Consider the following 20735-nt stretch of genomic DNA (forward strand, 5'->3'; position numbering starts at 1 on the left):
GTGAGCTAACAAGCTTCGCTTCATCCAGACTCTGGGCCCAGTTGCTAAGAGTGCAGTGCTCAGTGTTACAGAGGTACTGCTAACTTGTGTCAGCATGAAGATTCTTCAGTGGACTCCTACCCCCAGTCTGCTGGTCTCCACCAACAGATGCCTTGAACGGACCTGCACTGGTTAAATTTACCATTTGAAATACTTCCTCTTGGCAGACTTTCCAGTTTGTATTGGTTCAGGGAATTCCTTCTGCAACTGTCTCACTTCAAATCACAATTGTCATGGACTGATCGAGTCTGGACAACTCAGAATCTGAGTTCCTATTCCAGTCAGTGATGTTATATAAATATGAGATCCTTCTGGGAAATTCAGCGAAGCCTTCCCTGACTCCTTTTGTGTCCTAGAGAAGGAAACATGTCTTCCTCCTAAGTGACAACTTCACCGTGACACTTTCTGTGAAGTAGCCCACTAGCAAGAGTTCCTGATTCCTCTTCAGAGAAGTCAGCTAAAGTACATGGAAGCAGTGACATCTGTAGGTCTTACATTTGTGGAAAAATGTGCAAGTACACTTCAGTTGTGTTCTGTTCTTTTAATTTACCCTAGAAATTACCACTGACTCCTGTAAGACCAATTCTTCTGGTTCTAATGATTAATGGGTTATACTTGATTTGAGCTACTGATCTGTGTATAGTTCTCTAAATTACCCTCAGAAAGACACTGAAAAGCCTATTGGGAGTCTGAAAGCTTATGTCTTTTCATCATATTTTCTTTCCTCTTGCAAAGAGGTATTTTAAAAAGGAGGAGGGGGGAATCCTGAAAATGTTTATGAAATGTTCCCCTGAAATTTTTTTTTTTTTTTAATTTCAAATGTTGATATGCTTTAACTGTCATTCTCCAGCCTGGTAGGGAAAAAAAATTACATTAATTTGACCAGGCTTACATGCTGTGTATCCATCAGTTTTAGAACTATTTGCTGTAGAAAGTGGGTTGAGATTCAAACAGAAATGGTATCTGTGAGAGGAGTGTGAGAGTTTTTTGAGCACAGAGTGGAAAGTGGGTGATGATCTTTGGCAGACGGATTACATACAGTGTAGTTGTAGCCATGTTGATCCCAGGATGTTAGAGAGACAAGGTGGGTGAGGTAATATCTTTTATCTGACCAACTTCTGTTGGTGAGAGAGACAAGCTTTCAAGCCACACAGAGCTCTTCTTTCCCAGACCTGAAGAAGAGTTCTGTGTGGCTTGAAAGCTGGTCTCCAATAAACTGATTACAGGTAGAAGAAACATGGAGGAAGCAAAAATTTCCCAGTGAAACACCAGTTTCTTTAAAACCGCTCTCCTCAACCCTGCTATGAGACTCCTGCACTCCTTTCCCAGAACTGCCACTCCTTCAACCTCCCTATTTAAAGAAGAAATAATTATTACTGTCAAGGTTCCTCCCCCACTCTGAACTCTAGGGTACAGATGTGGGGACCTGCATGAAAACCTCCTAAGCTTATCTTTACCAGCTTAGGTCAAAATTTCCCCAAGGTACAAAATATTACACCCGTTATCCTTGGACTGGCCGCTACCACCACCAAACTAATACTGGTTACTGGGGAAGAGCTGTTTGGACGCGTCTTTCCCCCCAAAATACTTCCCAAAACCTTGCACCCCACTTCCTGGACAAGGTTTGGTAAAAAGCCTCACCAATTTGCCTAGGTGACTACAGACCCAGACCCTTGGATCTTAAGAACAATGAACAATCCTCCCAACACTTGCACCCCCCCTTTCCTGGGAAATGTTGGATAAAAAGCCTCACCAATTTGCATAGGTGACCACAGACCCAAACCCTTGGATCTGAGAACAATGAAAAAGCATTCAGTTTTTTACAAGAAGACTTTTAATAAAAAATAGAAGTAAATAGAAATAAAGAAATCCCCCCTGTAAAATCAGGATGGTAGATATCTTACAGGGTAATTAGATTCAAAAACATAGAGAACCCCTCTAGGCAAAACCTTAAGTTACAAAAAAGATACATAGACAGAAATAGTTATTCTATTCAGCACAATTCTCTTCTCAGCCATTTAAAGAAATCATAATCTAGCACATACCTAGCTAGATTACTTACTAAAAGTTCTAAGACTCCATTCCTGTTCTGTCCCTGGCAAGAGCAGCATACAGAGACACAGACCCTTTGTTTCTCTCCCTCCTCCCAGCTTTTGAAAGTATCTTGTCTCCTCATTGGTCATTTTGGTCAGGTGCCAGCGAGGTTACCTTTAGCTTCTTAACCCTTTACAGGTGAGAGGAGCTTTCCCCTGGCCAGGAGGGATTTCAAAGGGGTTTACCCTTCCCTTTATATTTATGACAATTGCTCTGTATTGCTATTGCTCCATGAAATGTGAATTGTAACAGATTAGCGAGAGGCTTTTCCAGTGAGCAGTAGTAAAGTGTCCAGGCCATACAGAAGATGCCAAAAAGGATTTGTAAGCACACCACAAAAGGAACAAGGGCTTAGCTAAATAAGGTGAAGAGTTTAACTTTTAAATGGAATGTATGTCAAACAATTATACCATCTATCTTTAACAGAGCTGTGCAGGAAGCTATTTAGCTTCAATCCACAAGTAATTAGCAGAGCAAAATAAGGATTTAAGTTCAAAATATCTTCTTATCCTTAGTCACACACTTCTACCTTATTTTATTTTAAGGCCTTGACTACACTGGATGAACTTCAGAATTTAAACTCATGTTTCAGCACAGTAAATCAATGTGGATGAGCTAAAAGCATGTGAGAAAGGTATTCTAACCTGGGATATGGTTCCTTTATTATGGCCTCGAACACAGTTGTTCCAGGTTTGTCCCACCTTTACATAAAGTAAAACCATTTCTCCATGTTTATTCCACCCCCACTGCCCCCCAGACGTTCTTGTCAACTGCTGGAAATGGCCCACCTTGATTATCACTACAAAAGGTCGCCCCCCCCGCCCCTCCCCCGCTCTCCTGCTGGTAATAGCTCACCTTACCTGATCACTCTCATTACAGTATGTATGGTAACACCCACTGTTTGATGTTCTCTGTGTATATAAATCTCCCCACTGTATTTTCCACTGAATGTAGCCGATGAAGTGAGCTGTAGCTCACGAAAGCTTATGCTCAAATAAATTTGTTAGTCTCTAAGGTGCCACAAGTACTCATTTTCTTTTTGTACTTATTTGCAGCACAGGGTGGTGGTTGTAATGTAACTGATTTGCACTGAGTTATTCTCAAAGCACTTTCGATCCATTCGTTGAGCCTGTGCAAGTCTAAAGAGGTAACCCTGTTTTTAAAAACAAGTGTACAGGGTAATCCCAATATATCAGTATGGAGGCCAGCAATTCCTTCTCTCAAACTGCTTCTGATGGCCAGCTATTGCTGAGGACACTTCAGTTATGAGCCGTAAGCTACTCAACCCCTCTTAGTTTCCAGAATTTTATTAGCTATTTATTTCTTTACTTGAAAGGATGGGAATGTTGCGGGGGGGGGGGGGTGTTTATTATTCAGAGTAACATTAGGTTCTAGTTTCCCAGAAGAGGGCAATTAGTGTAATCTAAACATTACAAAAAGGCGACTATTTGCTCAGGGCTATAAATATATTTTGAGGGGGTTAATTTGTTTAATATATTAAATTGCTTCCCAGTGACAGAGGCAGAGTTAAGGTTGTACTGACTTTTCCCCTGTAAACACTGATTTCCAGGGTTTTAAAACTTTGACATGAGAATTCCATCCCCACTGAAAGGCAGATCACATGAGTCTCAGCCTCAGGGGCTCATTTTTAAAATGCTCTTTTTTTGTTCTTGCATAACTGAAAAACAAATGTGTTTTTATCAAAACAAAATGCTGCAAGCTATAAGTTTCTGCCTGGGTTCAGACGGAGCTGGTATTGCCTATATACTATCCTAGCAAGGCTCTGTTGGCTCCATCAGCTTCTTCAGAATTTATCCTTTATTTAATTTTTTAAAATAATTTCGTTTCTAGCCCTTATGAGTGAGAAGAGACTCTTCTGAATGTGAACCAATGTAGTGCAGTCAAGCAAAGTCTTCAGAAAACCAGTAAGAAATAGCAGCTCTGAGAAATGGGAAATCGTCCCTTTCATATCAGCAACTTTTATATCAATTTAGATATCAATATATTAACTTCATCACTGTGTACTGTTTTAGGAGAAACATCCAGCTAAATTTATTTAAAAATGAAAGCAGGAGATAAGTAGTTAGAAAAATCCAAAAGTCAGGAGAGGAAGTATGTGTTAGTTTTCTATGGGTTGCCTGTATTTTGTCTCTTAAACTATATTTCATGGAATGCCTAGGTTATTAGTGGCTGGTTAAAATTGCATAATAAAGTACCTGAAGCATCTGATCTGTGATGTAACATTCTTTCAGGAAATGTCCTTCAATCCTTTTAACATGAGGATATGAGTGGCAGATATAAGGCAGTAATCTTGGTGAACAGGCTGTTCACCCTGTAGACTCAGATATGTAACATAACCAAATTTTCTCTTATCCAATAGTCAGATGCTCCCATGTACTGCGTGACATGCAGTGAAAGAGAATGTCAGAACAGATTTTAATTTGTCACACTTAGGGTCCTCCAGAAGAATGAAGCAATTGTCTTCCAGGATGTCATCCTCAAAGGAACAGCATAAATGTAAATATTCACATTATAGGAAGCGAGGAATGGCCATTTTGGGTCAGATCCATATCCTTTGTTTACCACATAAAATGAATGACCCACGGTCATGCTTTGGGCTGTGATACTGTGAGATTCAGCAAACTAAGCAAGCTTGGGCTAGGTTAGTATATGGATGAGGAACATTCAAGGAACACAGATGCTGCAGGAAGTGGTCCCCTGGTCCAGCCCCCTGCACTGATTCAATAGGGGGATGCTCCCTCAGAATTTATATTGAAAATGGCCCTGACTGGGTTTAGCATACCTTATATTTCTGGAAGTGCTCTTTTTCACATGAGGTGCAGCTGAGGTCCTAATCACTTACGGAATCATAGAAATGCGGGGCTGGAAGGGACCTCCAGAGGTCCCCTGGTCCAGCCCCCTGCACTGAGCAGGATCAAGTAAACCCCAGACCATCCCTGACAAGTGTTTGTCTAACCTAGTCTTAAAAACCTCCAATGGTGGGGATTCCACAACCTCCCTTGGAAGTCTATTCCAGAGCTTAACTATTCTTATACTTAGAAAGTTTTTCCTAATATCTAACCTGCAGATTAAGACCATTACTGCTTGTCCTACCTCCATCTGACATAAAGAACAATTGTCCTGTTTATAACAACCCTTTAACATATTGTGACAAAGTTCCTCCTCTGGCTTGGTGGGTTCTGCGCTTTCTGGCGGATTTGCTCGCCTTGGAGGTTTACAGCAGTCCTCAGTTTGGCTCCTTTGGCTAGTGGCACAAACCTGCCATTCACTCAGCTAACCTCATCACTGGCCAGCGTGGGGGAAAGGAGGAGAACAATCCCCGCAGTCTCTGCTGGCCCACCTAATGGGTCGGGGGACAGGACAGAGACCTTCCCCTCTGGTGGGACCCACAGTCCAGATCGACTCCTCTTATATCAAATAGGGAGTTGGAGGGTTGGGGGGAACCCGGGCCCGCCCTCTGCTCCGGGTTCCAGCCCAGGGACCTGTGGATTGCAGCTGTCTAGAGTGTCTCCTGTAACAGCTGCATGACAGCTACAACTCCCTGGGCTACTTCCCCATGGCCTCCTCCCAACACCTTCTTTGTCCTCACCACCGGACCTTCCTCCTGATGTCTGATAACACTTGTACTTCTCAGTCTTCCAGAAGTACACCTACTCACTCTCAGCTTCTTGCACGCCTCTTGCTCCCAGCTCCTCGTACGCACTTCACTAACTGAAGTGAGGTCCTTTTTAAAACAAGGTGCCCTGATTAGCCTGCCTTAAGTGGTTCCAATAACTTTCTGATTGTTCTGGAACAGCCCATTATCTTACTCAGGGAAAAGGGATCTGCTTAATCTGTGGCTAATATATCTACCTTCTATCACTCTCCTGTAGCCATCTGGCCTAACCCTGTCACAATATTTGAAGACTGATATCCAGTCCCCGCCTCAGTCTTCTTTTCTCAAGACTAAACTGGCCCAGTTATTTAACCTTTCTCAGAGGTCAGATTTATTAAACATTTTGTAATTTTTGTTGATCTCCTCTTGACTCTCTCCAGTTGGTTTACTTCTTTTCTAAAGTGGGACCCAGAATTGGACGCAGTACTCCATCTGAGACCTCAGCAGTGCCGAGTAGAGCAGGACACTTACTTCCCATGTCTTACATGTGACACTCCTGTTAGTATACCACAGCCTTTTTCTCCACTGCATATCATTGTTGGCTTATATTCAATTTGTGATCCACTATAACTCTCAAATATTTTTCTGCAGTACGACCACCTAGCCCGTTATTCCCCATTTCATAATTGTTCATTTGATTGCTCCTTCCTAAGTGAAGTACTTTGCACTTGTCTTTACTGAACTTCATCTTGTTGATTTCAGACCAATTCTCCAATTTGTCAAGGTCATTTTGAATTCCTCTCCTCTGCTCCAAAGTGTTTGCAACCCCTCCCAGCTTGGTGTCATTAGCAAACTTTATAAGCATACTCCCCACTCTATTATTCAAGTCATTAATGAAAATATTGAATAGTACTGGTCTCAGGACAGACCCCTGTGGGACTCTTCCCCCCCTCCCCCCACCCCAGTTTGATAGCAAACCATTGATAACTACTCTTTAAGTATGCTCTTTCAGCCAGTTTTGCACTCAGCTCATAGTTATTTCATCTAGACCACATTTCCCAAGTTTTCTAGAATGCCATGAGAAACTGTATGAAAAAACTTTCTAAAATGAAGATATATCAAGTCTACAGCTTCCTTTCTCCAGGCCAGTAACCCTGTCAAAGAAGGAAATTAGGCTGGTTTGGCATGATTTGTTCATGACAAATCCTTGTTGGCTATTACTTATAATCCTGTTATCCTGTACAGGCTTATAAATTGATTGTTTAATAATTTGTTCCAATAATTTGTGATTGTTAACTATCCCATGGCACTTTCATGGGAGAAGAACTGTTAAATCTGGTGGCCTGGCCAAATGCTGTCTTATGTTCTTCCTCCCTAAAACCCACTGTATTGCAATTGGACATGATAGTCTTGCTCTAAACTTTTAGTGTTGCTGTTAACCATCTGCCATGGGCTACGCCAGAAACAGGTTATTCTTCTTTGAGTCCTCGCTCATATCGATTCCAATTAGGTGTGCGCACGCCATGTGCACAGCCGTCAGAAAGTTTTCCCCCAGCAGCATCCTTGGGGTCAGCTGTGGAGCCCCCTGGAGTGGCACCTTCATGGTGCTCAATATATACCCCTGCTGACCCGGAGCCCCCTCAGTTCCTTCTTACCGCCCTTGATGGTCGTTGGAACTGTGGCGGCTTGCTCAGCAAGTTCTCCACGTTTCCCTAGCTCTTTAGATAGTTGTTTTTAGTTTGGTTTGTAGTTCTAGTTTTTCGTTTTAGTTAGTGCTAGTCGGGTTCGGGGGTTACCTTCCACCCTGATTCTTCTTCTTGGGGTTCCATGCCCAAGTCCCTGGGATTCAAGCCCTGCAGGTCCTGCTCAGCGAAGATGATGAAATTCAGGATGGAGACTCTACCTTTTGTAGGCCTGGCTGCAGCCCTAGGAATAACTAACAGTGTAAACCAAAGGCTGTGAATCAGAGGAGGCCTGGCCTTGACAAAATAACAACACAGTAGATATTAGCTAACACCACATAAGCACATTCCTGACTGGAGAGGATGGTATAAAAACACACAGATCTCTTGAGTAACTACATGTACTCATTCCTAAGAGATGGGATAAGAATACACCGACCCCTCGTAAGGTAAGGATGGGATGACAGGATAATGGGTAAGGATGTTTTGTTCGAGCTAGCAGGTATAAGGATAAGGGTGGTAACTAACAACGTCCGGAGTGTATTTTGTAACTTGTTTGTATCCATGTATAAAAGGAGAAGTCATAGGAGGGGCAACTTTGTACTCGCTGAGGGGACAGCATCCTGGTGTACTGACTGAGCAGGTACCTTGTTGCAGGCATACATGTGTTGCTCCTGTGAGGCTCTAGTACTGTGCTTTGTCGACAGATAAACCTGGCTGAGCGCCTTCGCCACCGAACCGAGCCTGTGGTCTTTCTTGAGAACAACATCATGGTCTGCTGAATTAACATGCTGCACTGTCTGCTAGTGCAGCTGACATTGGTGCCCCAAGAACAGCAACGCTGGCAGCCGTAACAATGCGACAGCAGCAACAATATTCCACAGAACTGACAAGATCTTTCATTGTTGTTGCAGGAGACCTTCTTACTTCAGTGGATCTGGCAGGAGCTTATCTTTATATTCCAGTCATGCCCCATAAAGCTCAGCTATGCCTTTTGTTAGATGATTTTCCCATCAGATGCTCAAAGTCATTAGAAAGACAACTTCCATAAACCTAAAGAGCTATCTGATTCTTTCTGAGTGGATAGTCCACCTATGGGGTGGGATTGACACAAGGAGAGCCAAAGTCTTCCTGACACAGGAAAAGTTTGATAAGATCCAGGCATTGGTTTCTGAAGTGTCATGGAATGGTGTCATCAATCCATCTGTATCTGCAGCTCCTTGGTCTTCAGGTTACACATTCATGCAAACTTCAGGGATTCCTTGGAGGCCTGCAGCAGAGTACAACATTCAGCCACAGTGATCCAGTCCCTCATTTGATGGAAACAAGAGGACCATCGGATTGTGGGCTCCTTCCTTCCTTCCCTTTCACAGCAGCTAGTTCTATCTTCTTGACATGAGATTTTTCTAAATTGCTACAGCTCTTGTGTCCCTTCAAGCCAGTCACATCTATTTCCCTGTGTTTACTCTGCTTCCTTTTGTCAAGAATTTTGAAACATCTGCATTTAGAAGACACAAAGATTATTTCATCTTCCCCCAGGACGAGGTTGTTGATCATACTGCCAATTAATTCACTGCTAAGGTTAACTTTCCATACATCAGAGGAGATCCTTCTTCCCTCATTCTCTTAACGCTATTGGAAAAAGATGGCATGTGCTATTGAGCAGTTAAAGTTTATCTTAGTATAGGCAACCACTTCAGGAGAACAAGCAAAACATATTTCTTCATTTCCTTTCACTGTAAATGCTTAAGAAACTAAATCCTCCATAGGTAGATTGATTAGGTGCTGTATACTGAAATATCTATTCAGCGACAGATAAACTAATTCCTGAAGGGATCAGAGCCCACTGTCCATGTTCCACAACAGTCTTCTGGGCAGAAAGGGCATCAGCCCCGCACGGAGATCTGCAAGACCACTATCTTGTTGTGTCTCTCAGCACATGAGCATCTTTATAAAGCCCAGCTGGCTTAACTTCATTCCTCTGCAGACCTTTTGACAGAATAATGCTCATAGCAATGGTCCCCAAATGGATACTATTAATTTTTCTAGAGTGGAACTTTTTTCTGTCTGTTTTACTTCTTCCTCTGTGCAGTTTTCTTCCGTACCACTTGTCACTTGATTTGCTTTTTGGAACTGATCTCACCCATTCCAACCCAACCTAAGAAGTTATTTGGGCATCTTCGTGATAGTCTTGTCTTAAATCCATGGAGACAGTAATCATAGTTTAATAAGCCTTTATGGGTTTTTTTAAACAATTAATAAGACTTCATTATTTCAATACAGATTTGAATGGTAATTGGGTGGCCAGGTCCTGCAGCAAGTTAGAACTTCATTTAGAGTTTATAGGGAGAACGATACAAAGCAAAATGTCTTAATTCCAGGAAAAAAGAACTGACTTTCCAGTCAGATCAAACGGAAGTTTGCTTCAGTCTGCGGAGCTTATTGTTTTGCTTCCTTCAGACTGTACACAGTCCCTGGAGGAAGCCGAATCAACCACACTTGCATATATGTAAGCTCATATTTATGACCCTGTCAGCAGAGAGACTTAGTACAATTGGCTTGATACTTCCCTAGCTTGGGATATTGAAAGATGCTGTGAAAAAACTTATGTTCATGTGTGAATTTGATCAGAAAATGATGAATCAGGATTGCCTTTTTCATACAATGTTTGTAAGCCTCTGAGTCTCTTGCTTGGGGATTCATCATTCATTCAGGATTCATCCAAATTGAACTCTAGATCCAGACAGCCCCAAACTTTGAAGTGTTCAAAACCTAGATCACTGCAATATTGGCCCGTCTCTCGTTATGAGTGTAACCATGGAGGCTGGAGACGGGAGATTGTGTTCTGAAGTTACATAAAGGTGGTGTAAATATTTAAAAGATTGCTTTTCGCAGAATTGTTCAATGTAGAATAAATTACCTACTTATATAATTAATTGCTTGAAATAAGCATTCTGCAGAATCTTTCATAGATACTTAATTCCCTTGGGATCCATCTGAATAAGAATGTATCAAGCTGAGCATAGCAACAGATTGAAAGGGGACTTTTTAGTGTTTGCTATAATTTCTTTAATGGAAATGCTAGGGAGCTACTCATCTCTACTCTTAAATTTGTGGACTAGAGTTTTCCTAATTAAAAAGGATTATACATTTCTCCCCTGCCCCCCATATATAATCTTAGTCTCTTCTGTTGATGAAGTGTAGCAGTAATGGGGAGATTCATACAACAAAACTAGGGGCCTGAATCTGCATGGACAAATTGTTTCTCAAACCTGGAGACAGGGCTAGGAGTCCTAAATGTTAGTATTTTTCTGGATATTAATTTTATTGTGCAGGGGTCTGGTAGGCTTTAGTTGGCACCATGCACCCCTGTGAAGAGAGCAAGGGGACTCTTTTCTTAACTAAGAAACACCTAGTAGTACTTTCGCTTCACTGTTATTCATAACAAACGGTATCCACTGTTTATACTTCATTTATTGTGCTTTTTCCTCCAAAAGTTGCCAGCATTCCTAGTTATATCCTTAGAGAATCTGTTAGGTCGTCATTTTGAGGATATCCATTGTTAAGACTAGATGGAGATACCAGCACTGGGGCTATCTGTTTAACAGGGGCGTGTTGTACTCATTTCAGATGCTTCAGGATAAATACACGAGCTATCAAGATCAGTGTTTTTTATTTACCTGCAACTTAGATCAATTATTTGGCATCTGTTTGGTAAGTTTAATTTAATAGATGTAATTTAAATCACAGAACCAATTAAATTGTGTATGCTGTAAATAAGAGGAATTTAGTATTTAATCTGCACTATTTACACTGCGAGTTCAAAGTATTTTTACGGTAATATGATATGAGCATCTTGAACACAGGTAGGCCATAGAACCATAGAAATGTAAGGCTGGAAGGGACCTTGAGTGGTCATCTAATCCATCCCTCTGTGCTCAGGCAGGATCTAGTATATGTAGATTGTCCTTGGCAAGCGTTTGTCTAACCGGTTCTTAAAAATTTACAGTGATGAGCATTCCACAATCTCCCTTATTCCAGTGCTTAACTATCCTTACAGTTAGAAAGTTTCCTAATATTTACCCTAAATCTCCCTTGCTGCAGATTAAGTCACTTTCTTCTTGTCCTGCTTTCACTGGACATGGAGAACAGTTGATCACTGTCCTCTTTTATAACAGTTCTTACCATATTTGAAGACTTATCAGTCCCCCTTCTCCTCGGTCTTCTTTTCTTAAGACTAAATATGCCCAGTTTTTTTAACCTTTCCTCAAGGAAACTTCAAGTTTTCTAAACTTTTTATCATTTTACTGTGTGCATACTGCAGAATTTCTGGGGGGAAATTCACACTGGTGCTACCTCCATGTTAGTTACACTGGAGTGGGGGTAATTAACAAGTCCCTAATGTAGACAAAGTTATAATAGGAGGTTCTGGGAGTATGAGTATATAGCAAACAGAAGGAGCCTGTGCTCCAGAATATAAATCGGTGAAATTGTAAAGTTATTTATAGTGATCTAGTAGTAAGTAATACCTTGCTCTTATGCAGTGGTTTGCATCAGTAGTTCTCCAAGTGCTTTATAAAGGAGGTAATCATCCCTATTTTACAGATGGGGTGAAGTGGAGAGACAGAGGTTAAGTGACTTCCCCAAGGTCACCCAGTAAGCCAATGGCAGAGCTGGGAATAGAAACTGAGTCTCCTGAATCCCAGCCTAGTGCTCTATTCACTAGGCTAAACAACCATAATGATATGCAAAGATACTTTGGGAGAGTATACACTGAGCAGTAATACCATAATACATGGCATGATGTTAGTAAAAGCAAAACAACATACAAGATTGTGTCTGAGTGACTTTGCAAGTTATGGCAATAGCTGATGATTTCAAATAACTTGATAATTTAACCAGCTTCAGTCTCTGCATTATGGGACACTTCATATCCTTGTACAAACCCACATGCTCCTTCAGCCTGCATCTAAAACCATCTCACCATTTCTTGCACTACAGGTTCACACTTTATCTGATTAGCAATGACATCTAGTACACATTAAATACAAAGTTCGTCTTACTTTACAGCATTAGTAAGCTGGTTTTGAATTCTTATCAGTTAGAACTAAAATTTTCCCCAAAATTGAACAGAATGTACAGGGGTAAAGAGGAGCTGTGCTATAGCAAAGTTTGAAGCAAGATATTTATTCTTGGCCTTCAACCTAGCCAGTACACAATGACCAAATACAGTCAGTCTTAGAACATGAAGACCAGCGTCCTCTGTATGCACAGTGGCTTAGCTTGTTAGAAAATGTATCTTAGTCAACAGATGTTGTAAAGCAGTATCGTATATAATGGGTATATTGTCATAGGCTACCTCACTGCAGTAAGCTTAAGTGGCACTATGTTAGATTGCAGTTGTGTGGTAAATAGAACAGGTTGTACTGGCCCAAGTGTCTTCATGGTTTCCATAGGTATAAGTAGACTTTACATTTCCTGTGGGGCAACTTTCCTCCTTAGGAACTAGTAGGCTTTATTATTCATAAATCCTTTTATTAACAGACTAGTAGATATCTGAATAATATTTAACTGCCACCCACGATGTTACTGATCATCTTGTGTGTAATGGCATGTCTGCCTTTCTGTATTATGGACATTTTGTGGTCCGGAGTCGAGAGTGTGGTCAGAGTAGATACACTTTCCAATTGTCAGCCCTGATGGGGCCCACAACAGAAGAAAAACAAAGACCATTGTTTCACACTATAAAATATTGATTTGGAGAACATAAAGTATGCAGAAAAGCGAGGAAATAAGTCCATAAGAATGACTGTATTTCACAAACCAAAATGTTAATCACCTGGCTTTAATTTATAGCGAAAAACATTATGATTAAAATAGGGGGGGAAATCAGAAATGTAATGGGGAATATGCTGATTTTGTCTTGAGATATGCAAAGTTGGCTATGGTAAAGGTGTATTTGCAGTGAGCTTTGAGATTTAAAGAAATGAAATTCTGACTCGTTTTTCAAGTTTAGTGCATCAAGCCATTTTAGAAAGTTATTTGTAAGAGAGAGAACCAGTGGTGCTGGTGAGCTCAAGTTTGACACATTCTGAGCAATATAATTTCATAAATATGGGTACCTGCTGTTTAAGGTCTGCATTTGAATAGTGTTCATAAAGGTGAAGCTAAAGGAGTATTTAATCAGGGAAAGGTAGACATCATTAGTTTATACCATTTCTTCTCTGTAAGTAGATTTTAATTACAATAACAGGTTCCGGATTTTTTTTCACTTTCTTTAAGCAGGTTTGCTCTGTTTTACAATTTAAAGCTTCTTGAAATTGAGGAGAGCTAAAGGACTAGCCTAGATTATACCATGGAGACCTACATGGTATATATTGAGGAAGACATTTTTGAACAGGATTATTGTATTATACTGCTAAATAGGGTAATTACTGTGGAAGACATAAAATGGGAGCTAGCTGAATGGTCTTTTCAGCTGACTTAAAGGACATGGCATTTTAAAAAATACTTCTCACAAGTTCAGGTTAACCCACAAGTTATATTGTACATTGCTTATTGCATTTTAGTCAAGGTGACTCTTTGATAATACACAGCTCTCAACAGGAAAAGTGAATGGACTGTTACTCCCTGTGATGGTGCCATGGAAGGACTTTCATGTTATCTCCTGATTTCCAGTATTTGCAAGAAACTGTCTAAATGACAGTGTGTATGTTCAAGTTATTGTCCTGAAAAATTATTTTTTCCCATGATTAAAACATTTTTATGCAGGTTTGAAATGCTGATACCACACAAATGAATCTGAGGTTTGCTATAAGGAATTCAGAGAAATAAGGCGCACAGAACCTTCTTAGATGCTACCGGAACAGGGAAAGACAGCATTTTCTGCCTTTTTTTCAGCTGAATCTTTCTCTTGTTTTCATAGCGTGTGATCACGTTGATATGTCTGTTATGTATTGTCTCTCTAATAGGACATGTCCTAAATTCTCAAGATGAGTTGGTTCAATAAAATGTTCTTTCTCTTCCCTCTGTTAGGTTATTTACTTTCTAGAAGAGAGGGACAAGCAGGGTCTCCTGAAAAGCCGCTGTCTGATCTGGGTCGTCTCTCGTACTTGGCCTACTGGAAAAGTGTCATATTAGAATACCTTTATTGCCACCATGAAAAACATATCAGCATCAAGGGAATGAGCCGAGCCACTGGAATGTGTCCACATGATATTGCCACAACCCTGCAGCAGCACAGCATGATAGACAGGAGGGAAGACAGGTCAGTAAAGCATACACCATTTGGAGAGTACTTATGAAGACAAAAATATTCATTGTAGCAGTACTCGTTGAGAGTGCACCTTTTACCATAGGAAAAAACTAGTGTACTTTGCATAGACTTTTATGAAGGCTTAGTGGTGATCGTCACTGCCTGAGAAGGAACTGCCAACTTGAAAATCAAGCCAACGCCTGTTTTGAAACTGAAGGTAGTTTCAGATAGCATACCCACACCAGAGTTCCCTCACTAATTTTCATTGTTTTACAATCATGTTTTCCTAGTTCCTCCCTCCCTCCCTACTCACAAAGGAAAAAAAAGGTTTTCTCCTCTTATTACGGTGTGAAAGACACACGAACAAGGGAACCTAACTGACTATACACAAGTTCAGGCAGATGCACAGAGAAAGCAAAACAATAGAATATTTTTCTTTATTTGCTTTCATTTATAGAAATCTTTAGTAGTGCTTGTAACATTAGTAGATTTTTTTTAAGTTGACAGGGTCCTTTTTTACATGTCTCTTCTTATTAGTATACTGGATTGAAAAATTTAGATTTAGCATTTAGGGTGGAATTATCAAAGGCCTAACTGATTTAAGACACAGGTCTTATTTATTTTCAGTGGGACCTGTGCTTCTATATCTCATGAGCCTAGTCTCCGTGTTAGGTCAACTTAGCTGTATCACTCAGGGATGTGAAAAATCCACACCCTTGAGTGACATAACTATGCTGACCTGTCCCCCAGTGTTGATGCAGCTAGGACAATGAAAGAATGCTTCTGTCAACTTAGCTACAGTCACCTGGAGAAGTGGTATTCCTACACAGATAGAAAAAAACCTTTCTATTGATGTAGGCTGTATCTACACTATGGGGTTATGCCAGCATAGCTATGACACTAGAGCCATGCTGGTATAGTCCTTGTAGCATAAGTAAGCCCTTAAACACTTTGGAAAATTTCAGCTTCAGAAACGAAAAGTCTGCAAAATTAGTTGGTGAAGGGACAGTGATTGCTGAGAAAATGTATCATACAAAGCAAGGAAGAAGGCAGTAACTGTGGACTCAATAACACATGTACATTTTGCTGTATTACCAACCTCAAGCATTAAAAAAAACAAAAAACCATGAGTCCATCACCAAAATATGAGATTGGCTTAAAAATAAGGGGTTTGTTTTTTTTTAAATAATAATAATTTTGAGGTTCTTTTTCTTTGCCTTCTGGTTTCTGAGCTGTTAGAGTACATTCACTTTACAAGCTATTCTCTGCAACTATGATGGCTAGACATTTGATTCTCATGATTCCAGGAGCTGGAGCTTTAAAAATTACACTAAAGTCACAACACTTGCAATAGGTTTCAGAGTAGAAGCCGTGTTAGTCTGTATTCACAAAAAGAAAAGGAGTACTTGTGGCACCTTAGAGACTAACCAATTTATTTGAGCATAAGCTTTCGTGAGCTACAGCTCACTTCATCGGATGCACTTATGCTCAGATAAATTGGTTAGTCTCTAAGGTGCCACAAGTACTCCTTTTCTTTTTGCGAACACTTGCAATAAAATCACGAAAGTTGGCAGCACTACATAGGAATTAAGCACACGTTCTCCTTCGTAGGAGGAGAGCCAATATGGTAACGTCCTTCATTTTGGATATTCTCGATCTCTGCCCTTGATTTTGCCAGTCTTGGTAGGGCATAATTTAGGATTATAATGTTCTACTTTGCAACATCTGACACAGCATGTAAGTGCTTTGGAGAGAAGATTTGTTAAAGGAAGTTAAGAGTTTGCTTGTGCTCGGGGAGGGTACCATGACAGTCCACAAATATTCTGATGGTTTATATTTTGTCTTCTGTGCATTGTTTTGTATTTTAGGCCACACAGTCTCCAACAGTCATGCAGCAAATTAAAATATTACTTACATGAGAACAAACCATGAGATAAAATTCCTTGATTGGGTGGAATGAGTAGGTTAAGGAGGGAGAGTCTCCATGTAAATAGTGATGAGTTTGGAGGATCATTAAGTGTATATTTTTCCACGTTTGGTTTTTGATGTGGTGCTAAAAATAATGGTATATGCCTCTAGTTTATAAATAGATGCTTCTCGATAAATAGAAATAATCTCACCAGTGCCCAATCATACAAACACTTCAGGCATGTGAATAGTTATGTACTCAGGTGCATTAAGTTACTCACATGTGTATGTGTTTGCAGGATCAGAGTGTTGTGTTTTCTGTGTTAGGTTCCACACTTTTGATGTTGAAACCATAGTTTTGTTGTCTGCACAGGACTGTGCCGTCCTTCCGGAATCCCCCGCACAATGAAAGCAGCATCGATGGGCGACAGTCACAATTGGAGCCCCATTGCACTTGGCACAAAGAAATGTGAAAGCATGAAGCCAAATTCCCTGCTGGTATATGTTTGATGCAGTTCTGTTGCCTTCACTGCACCTGTGCAAGTTTATATCAGCAGAGAATTTGGCCCACAGTCCTTGCCCCAAACAGCATCCAAATTTTAAAGAGCAACCCACAAAGGGTGGGAGAAAGGGATTAAGTCAGATACATGTGGTTTTTATATACATCTACCTATGCAATTTTCCCTCTTCCGCAAATAACTATATATAACTAGATCAGGGATCAGCAACCTTTGGCACACGGCCCGCCAGAGAAAGCCCCTGGCAGTCCAGACCAGTTTGTTTACCTGCAGCATCCGTAGGTTCAGCCGATCGCGGCTCCCACTGGCCCTGGTTTGCCGTCCCAGGCCAATGGGGGCTGTGGGAAGGGCGGCCAGCACATCCCTCAATCCATGCCACTTCCCGCAGCCCCCATTGGCCTGGGACGGCGAACTGCAGCCAGTGGGAGCTGTGATCGGCCAAACCTGCAGATGCTGCAGGTAAACGAACTGGTCCGGTCCTTGGTGGGCCCCACATGCCAAAGGTTGCCGGTCCCTGAACTAGAGAGATATGAAAAAATACAAGATGCCAACTACACCCATCTGCCCTTCAGTTCATTAACTTTCTTACAGGTATCATGATAGAAGTGGGTCCCAAGGAAAACCAAAGGATTGCTCTTTAAGTTGCTCATCTTAGAAAAGAGAGGATATGGGGAATATGACAGAGTTCTATAAAATCATGGATGGTATGGGGAAAGTGAACAGAGAAGTATTACTTACTCCTCCTTCACATAACACAAGAACTAGGGGTCACCCAGTGAAATTAAGAGGTAGCAGGTTTAAAACAAACATCAGGAAGTACTTCTTTCACACAAGGCACATTCAACCTATGGAATTCATTGCCGTAGGTTGTGGTGAAGGCCAAAAGCAAAACTGAGTTCAGAAAAGAATTAGATAAGATTATGGAGGATAGATCCATCAATAGCTGTTAGCCAGGATGGTCAAGGATGTAACCCCATACTCGTGGTGTTCCTAAACTGCCAAGTGCCAGAAAGGTAGGTAGATCTGGGACTGGATGATAGGGGATAGATCACTCAGAATTGCTGTGCTCTGTTCATTCCCTCTGAAGCATCGGGCATTGGCCACTGTCGGAAGCCAGGGTACTGGGCTAGATGGACCATTGGTCTTACCCAGTATGGCCATTCTTATGTATTTATTTCTTCTTTGTTTCTTTTATTAGAATACCTGTATTTGTAATTTGCTTTCCCGCCCAATCATATCCTGTGTACAGGACTGATACTCTAGTCACTAACTTTCCCAGTTTTAAGCACCATGGTCCCATATATATATTCTGCTTTGTCCTAATATGTTCTGTATCACAACTGGAGAAAGTTATTCCAGGGATGGGTAAGGTGGCCCTGGGGTCCATGCTCAGACATCTTCCACATGTCTGTGAACATCTACTGCTGCAGGAGCATTCTCTTTTCTCTCCTTTTCCCTATTTAATCCTGTTAATATCTGTCTTTTATCTTGTAAATGATTATGCACATTTTTGTTCTGATGAAAAACACCAGCATGAGCGATATTTCTCCTGCATGCATGTAAGATATATTAATGTGTATATAGTGGTCTCCATCTCCCTCTTTATTTTTACCCAGACCTCTATTTTCCAAAGTAGTTATGTGAGATTGTTTTGCTTTATCTTGATATTTTTCTAACATCAAAAATCCTTTTTGAATTCTAGATTTGTAATAATTAGAAGGGAAAAACTGATCTCAAGCCACATGGAGAAACTGAAAGCTAATCCACGCGTCAATGAAGTAGACCCTGAAAGTTTGAGATGGACTCCACTGCTTGTTTCTAATGCTGCGGTTTCTGAAGAAGAGAGGGAAGCTGAAAAAGAGGTAACAGCAGACACTGTCAGTCTGAATTCCTTTCCTTAGGATTTCTTCTCCAGTTTTTACCATTCAGTAGTAGGCTGTCTTAAATATAGCATTGTTTAACATTGTCAGATCTTAGTTATGGGGAAAACTGCTTGTGTGAAACACTTTAGCACTAATCACTTATAACTCAGGGTTTTTGGAGATTGTACAGTAAGTTTTGGAAAATGAATATGAAAACTTAAACTCTGTCTCACTTGCTATGAAGTTGTACTTAAATGCTCCTGAAGTAGTCTAGGAGCATTGAATCAGATCAGATTTGGTGCAGAGCTCAAAGGCCGCAGTGTCAATCGATTCTTTGTGTTTATGAACTTGTTCAAAGTGATCCATGTCAGCGGGCATGTAATGTAGTGCTAAAAGACTTAAATCAATTCGCTGCATCATTAATAGTGCTAAATATCCCATGAAATGCAATCTTCTTTGGTTTGTTATCCTAACTGTTGTAAAGGCGCTACTAGATGATTCAGCTGAAATGTTGTTGCTTGGTTAGGCAGCAGTGCTAATCAGGGTCGACTTACTGTAACTCTTTAGCTGAACTTGATATGGCTAATACTGTTTCAGTGACCCATTATTTTAACCCCAACCCTTCAGGCTGAGCGTCTGATGGAACAGGCTAGCTGCTGGGAAAAGGAAGAGCAAGATATATTCTCCACAAGAACTAATAGTAGGCAATCACCTGCAAAAGTACAATCTAAAAATAAATACTTGCGATCTCCAGAGAGTGTGGCAGTGGTTGGAGAGCGAGGGCAATCCACAGAGCAATCTAAAGAAAGCAGTGAGGATGATGAGGGGGATGGGAATCATCAAAGTTCACCTCCCCGGCTGACCAAACCACAATCACTGGCCATAAAAAGAAAGGTATGTTACTTTTAGCACTTTCAGTTAAACTTGTTCAGTGTCCATTACAATCAAACCATGTTTGTCAAAAAGATATTAAAAAAGTGCAGGGTTTTTTTCTGTTTATGAGCTTTGATTAGACTTCTTTTTTTTTTATCTAAATTGTGTTTGCACACTAAGCCCTTCCTAGTTCATAGCTGTTTTCTAGGCAGTTTGGCTTTCCTTTTGACTTATTCATATTGTTATGAAAAAATGGATGGCACTAAACATTAGAATTAGAATTTATTTTTAAACTAATGACTGCCCTCTGCTGTTTAGGGTTGGTACTGATTAAACATTTTAATTGGTTCTTCCATACCCTCACTTGGGTTTTTTTGCCCTTTTGGGATGAAGTCAAATCAATTATGTGTTTTCTCCTGTTACAAGATTAGCAGGATAAAAAGGTCTTTTGCAAGATATGTTAATAAAGCAAATGCATTTTTTTAAGACAAATTTGTTTCTCGAAATATTACAACATTTCTATTTTCTTATACAGCGCCTTCTTATTCCAAGAACTAAACCCTCCAAATTCTGCTTAAACTTGAGTATTTAAATTTTTTTCCTGAAAATTATGTAATCAAGTTGAATGTTTATTAACTTAATAATTTAAGAACCCATAAATGTTAAGCTACTTGGCTTAATGCATGTATTTACATTGCTTTGGTGAGAAGTTACAGATGAGTGTCCCACTGTGTATATTTTTGGATTAGAGAATTTTAAAGTAAATGTGAATCTTTGAGAAATGAATAGGTAACAGTGGAAATATAACTTACTGAAATTTTAGCTGAACCTGTTCAAACTCTTCTTTTCTACAGCTGCTAAACTGTAACATTCTTTAGTATATTGCTG

At 40.4% G+C, this 20735-nt stretch overlaps 1 protein-coding gene across 7 annotated transcripts in view; it reads left to right on the forward strand.

The window, feature by feature from the left end:
- The window catches only part of KAT6B (lysine acetyltransferase 6B), a 195254-nt gene that overhangs the window by 167080 nt on the left and 7439 nt on the right, over positions 1–20735 (forward strand). For all 7 annotated transcript variants that reach the window (XM_075130757.1, XM_048857086.2, XM_075130758.1 and 4 more), the window contains exons 13-15: positions 14467–14698; positions 18815–18974; positions 19602–19868. In XM_075130757.1, the coding sequence (XP_074986858.1) occupies positions 14467–14698; positions 18815–18974; positions 19602–19868 (659 nt within the window). The remainder of the gene's footprint in view (positions 1–14466; positions 14699–18814; positions 18975–19601; positions 19869–20735) is intronic.

This window comes from Caretta caretta, chromosome 7 (genome assembly GCF_965140235.1).
Source record: "Caretta caretta isolate rCarCar2 chromosome 7, rCarCar1.hap1, whole genome shotgun sequence".
NCBI lineage: Eukaryota > Metazoa > Chordata > Testudines > Cheloniidae > Caretta > Caretta caretta.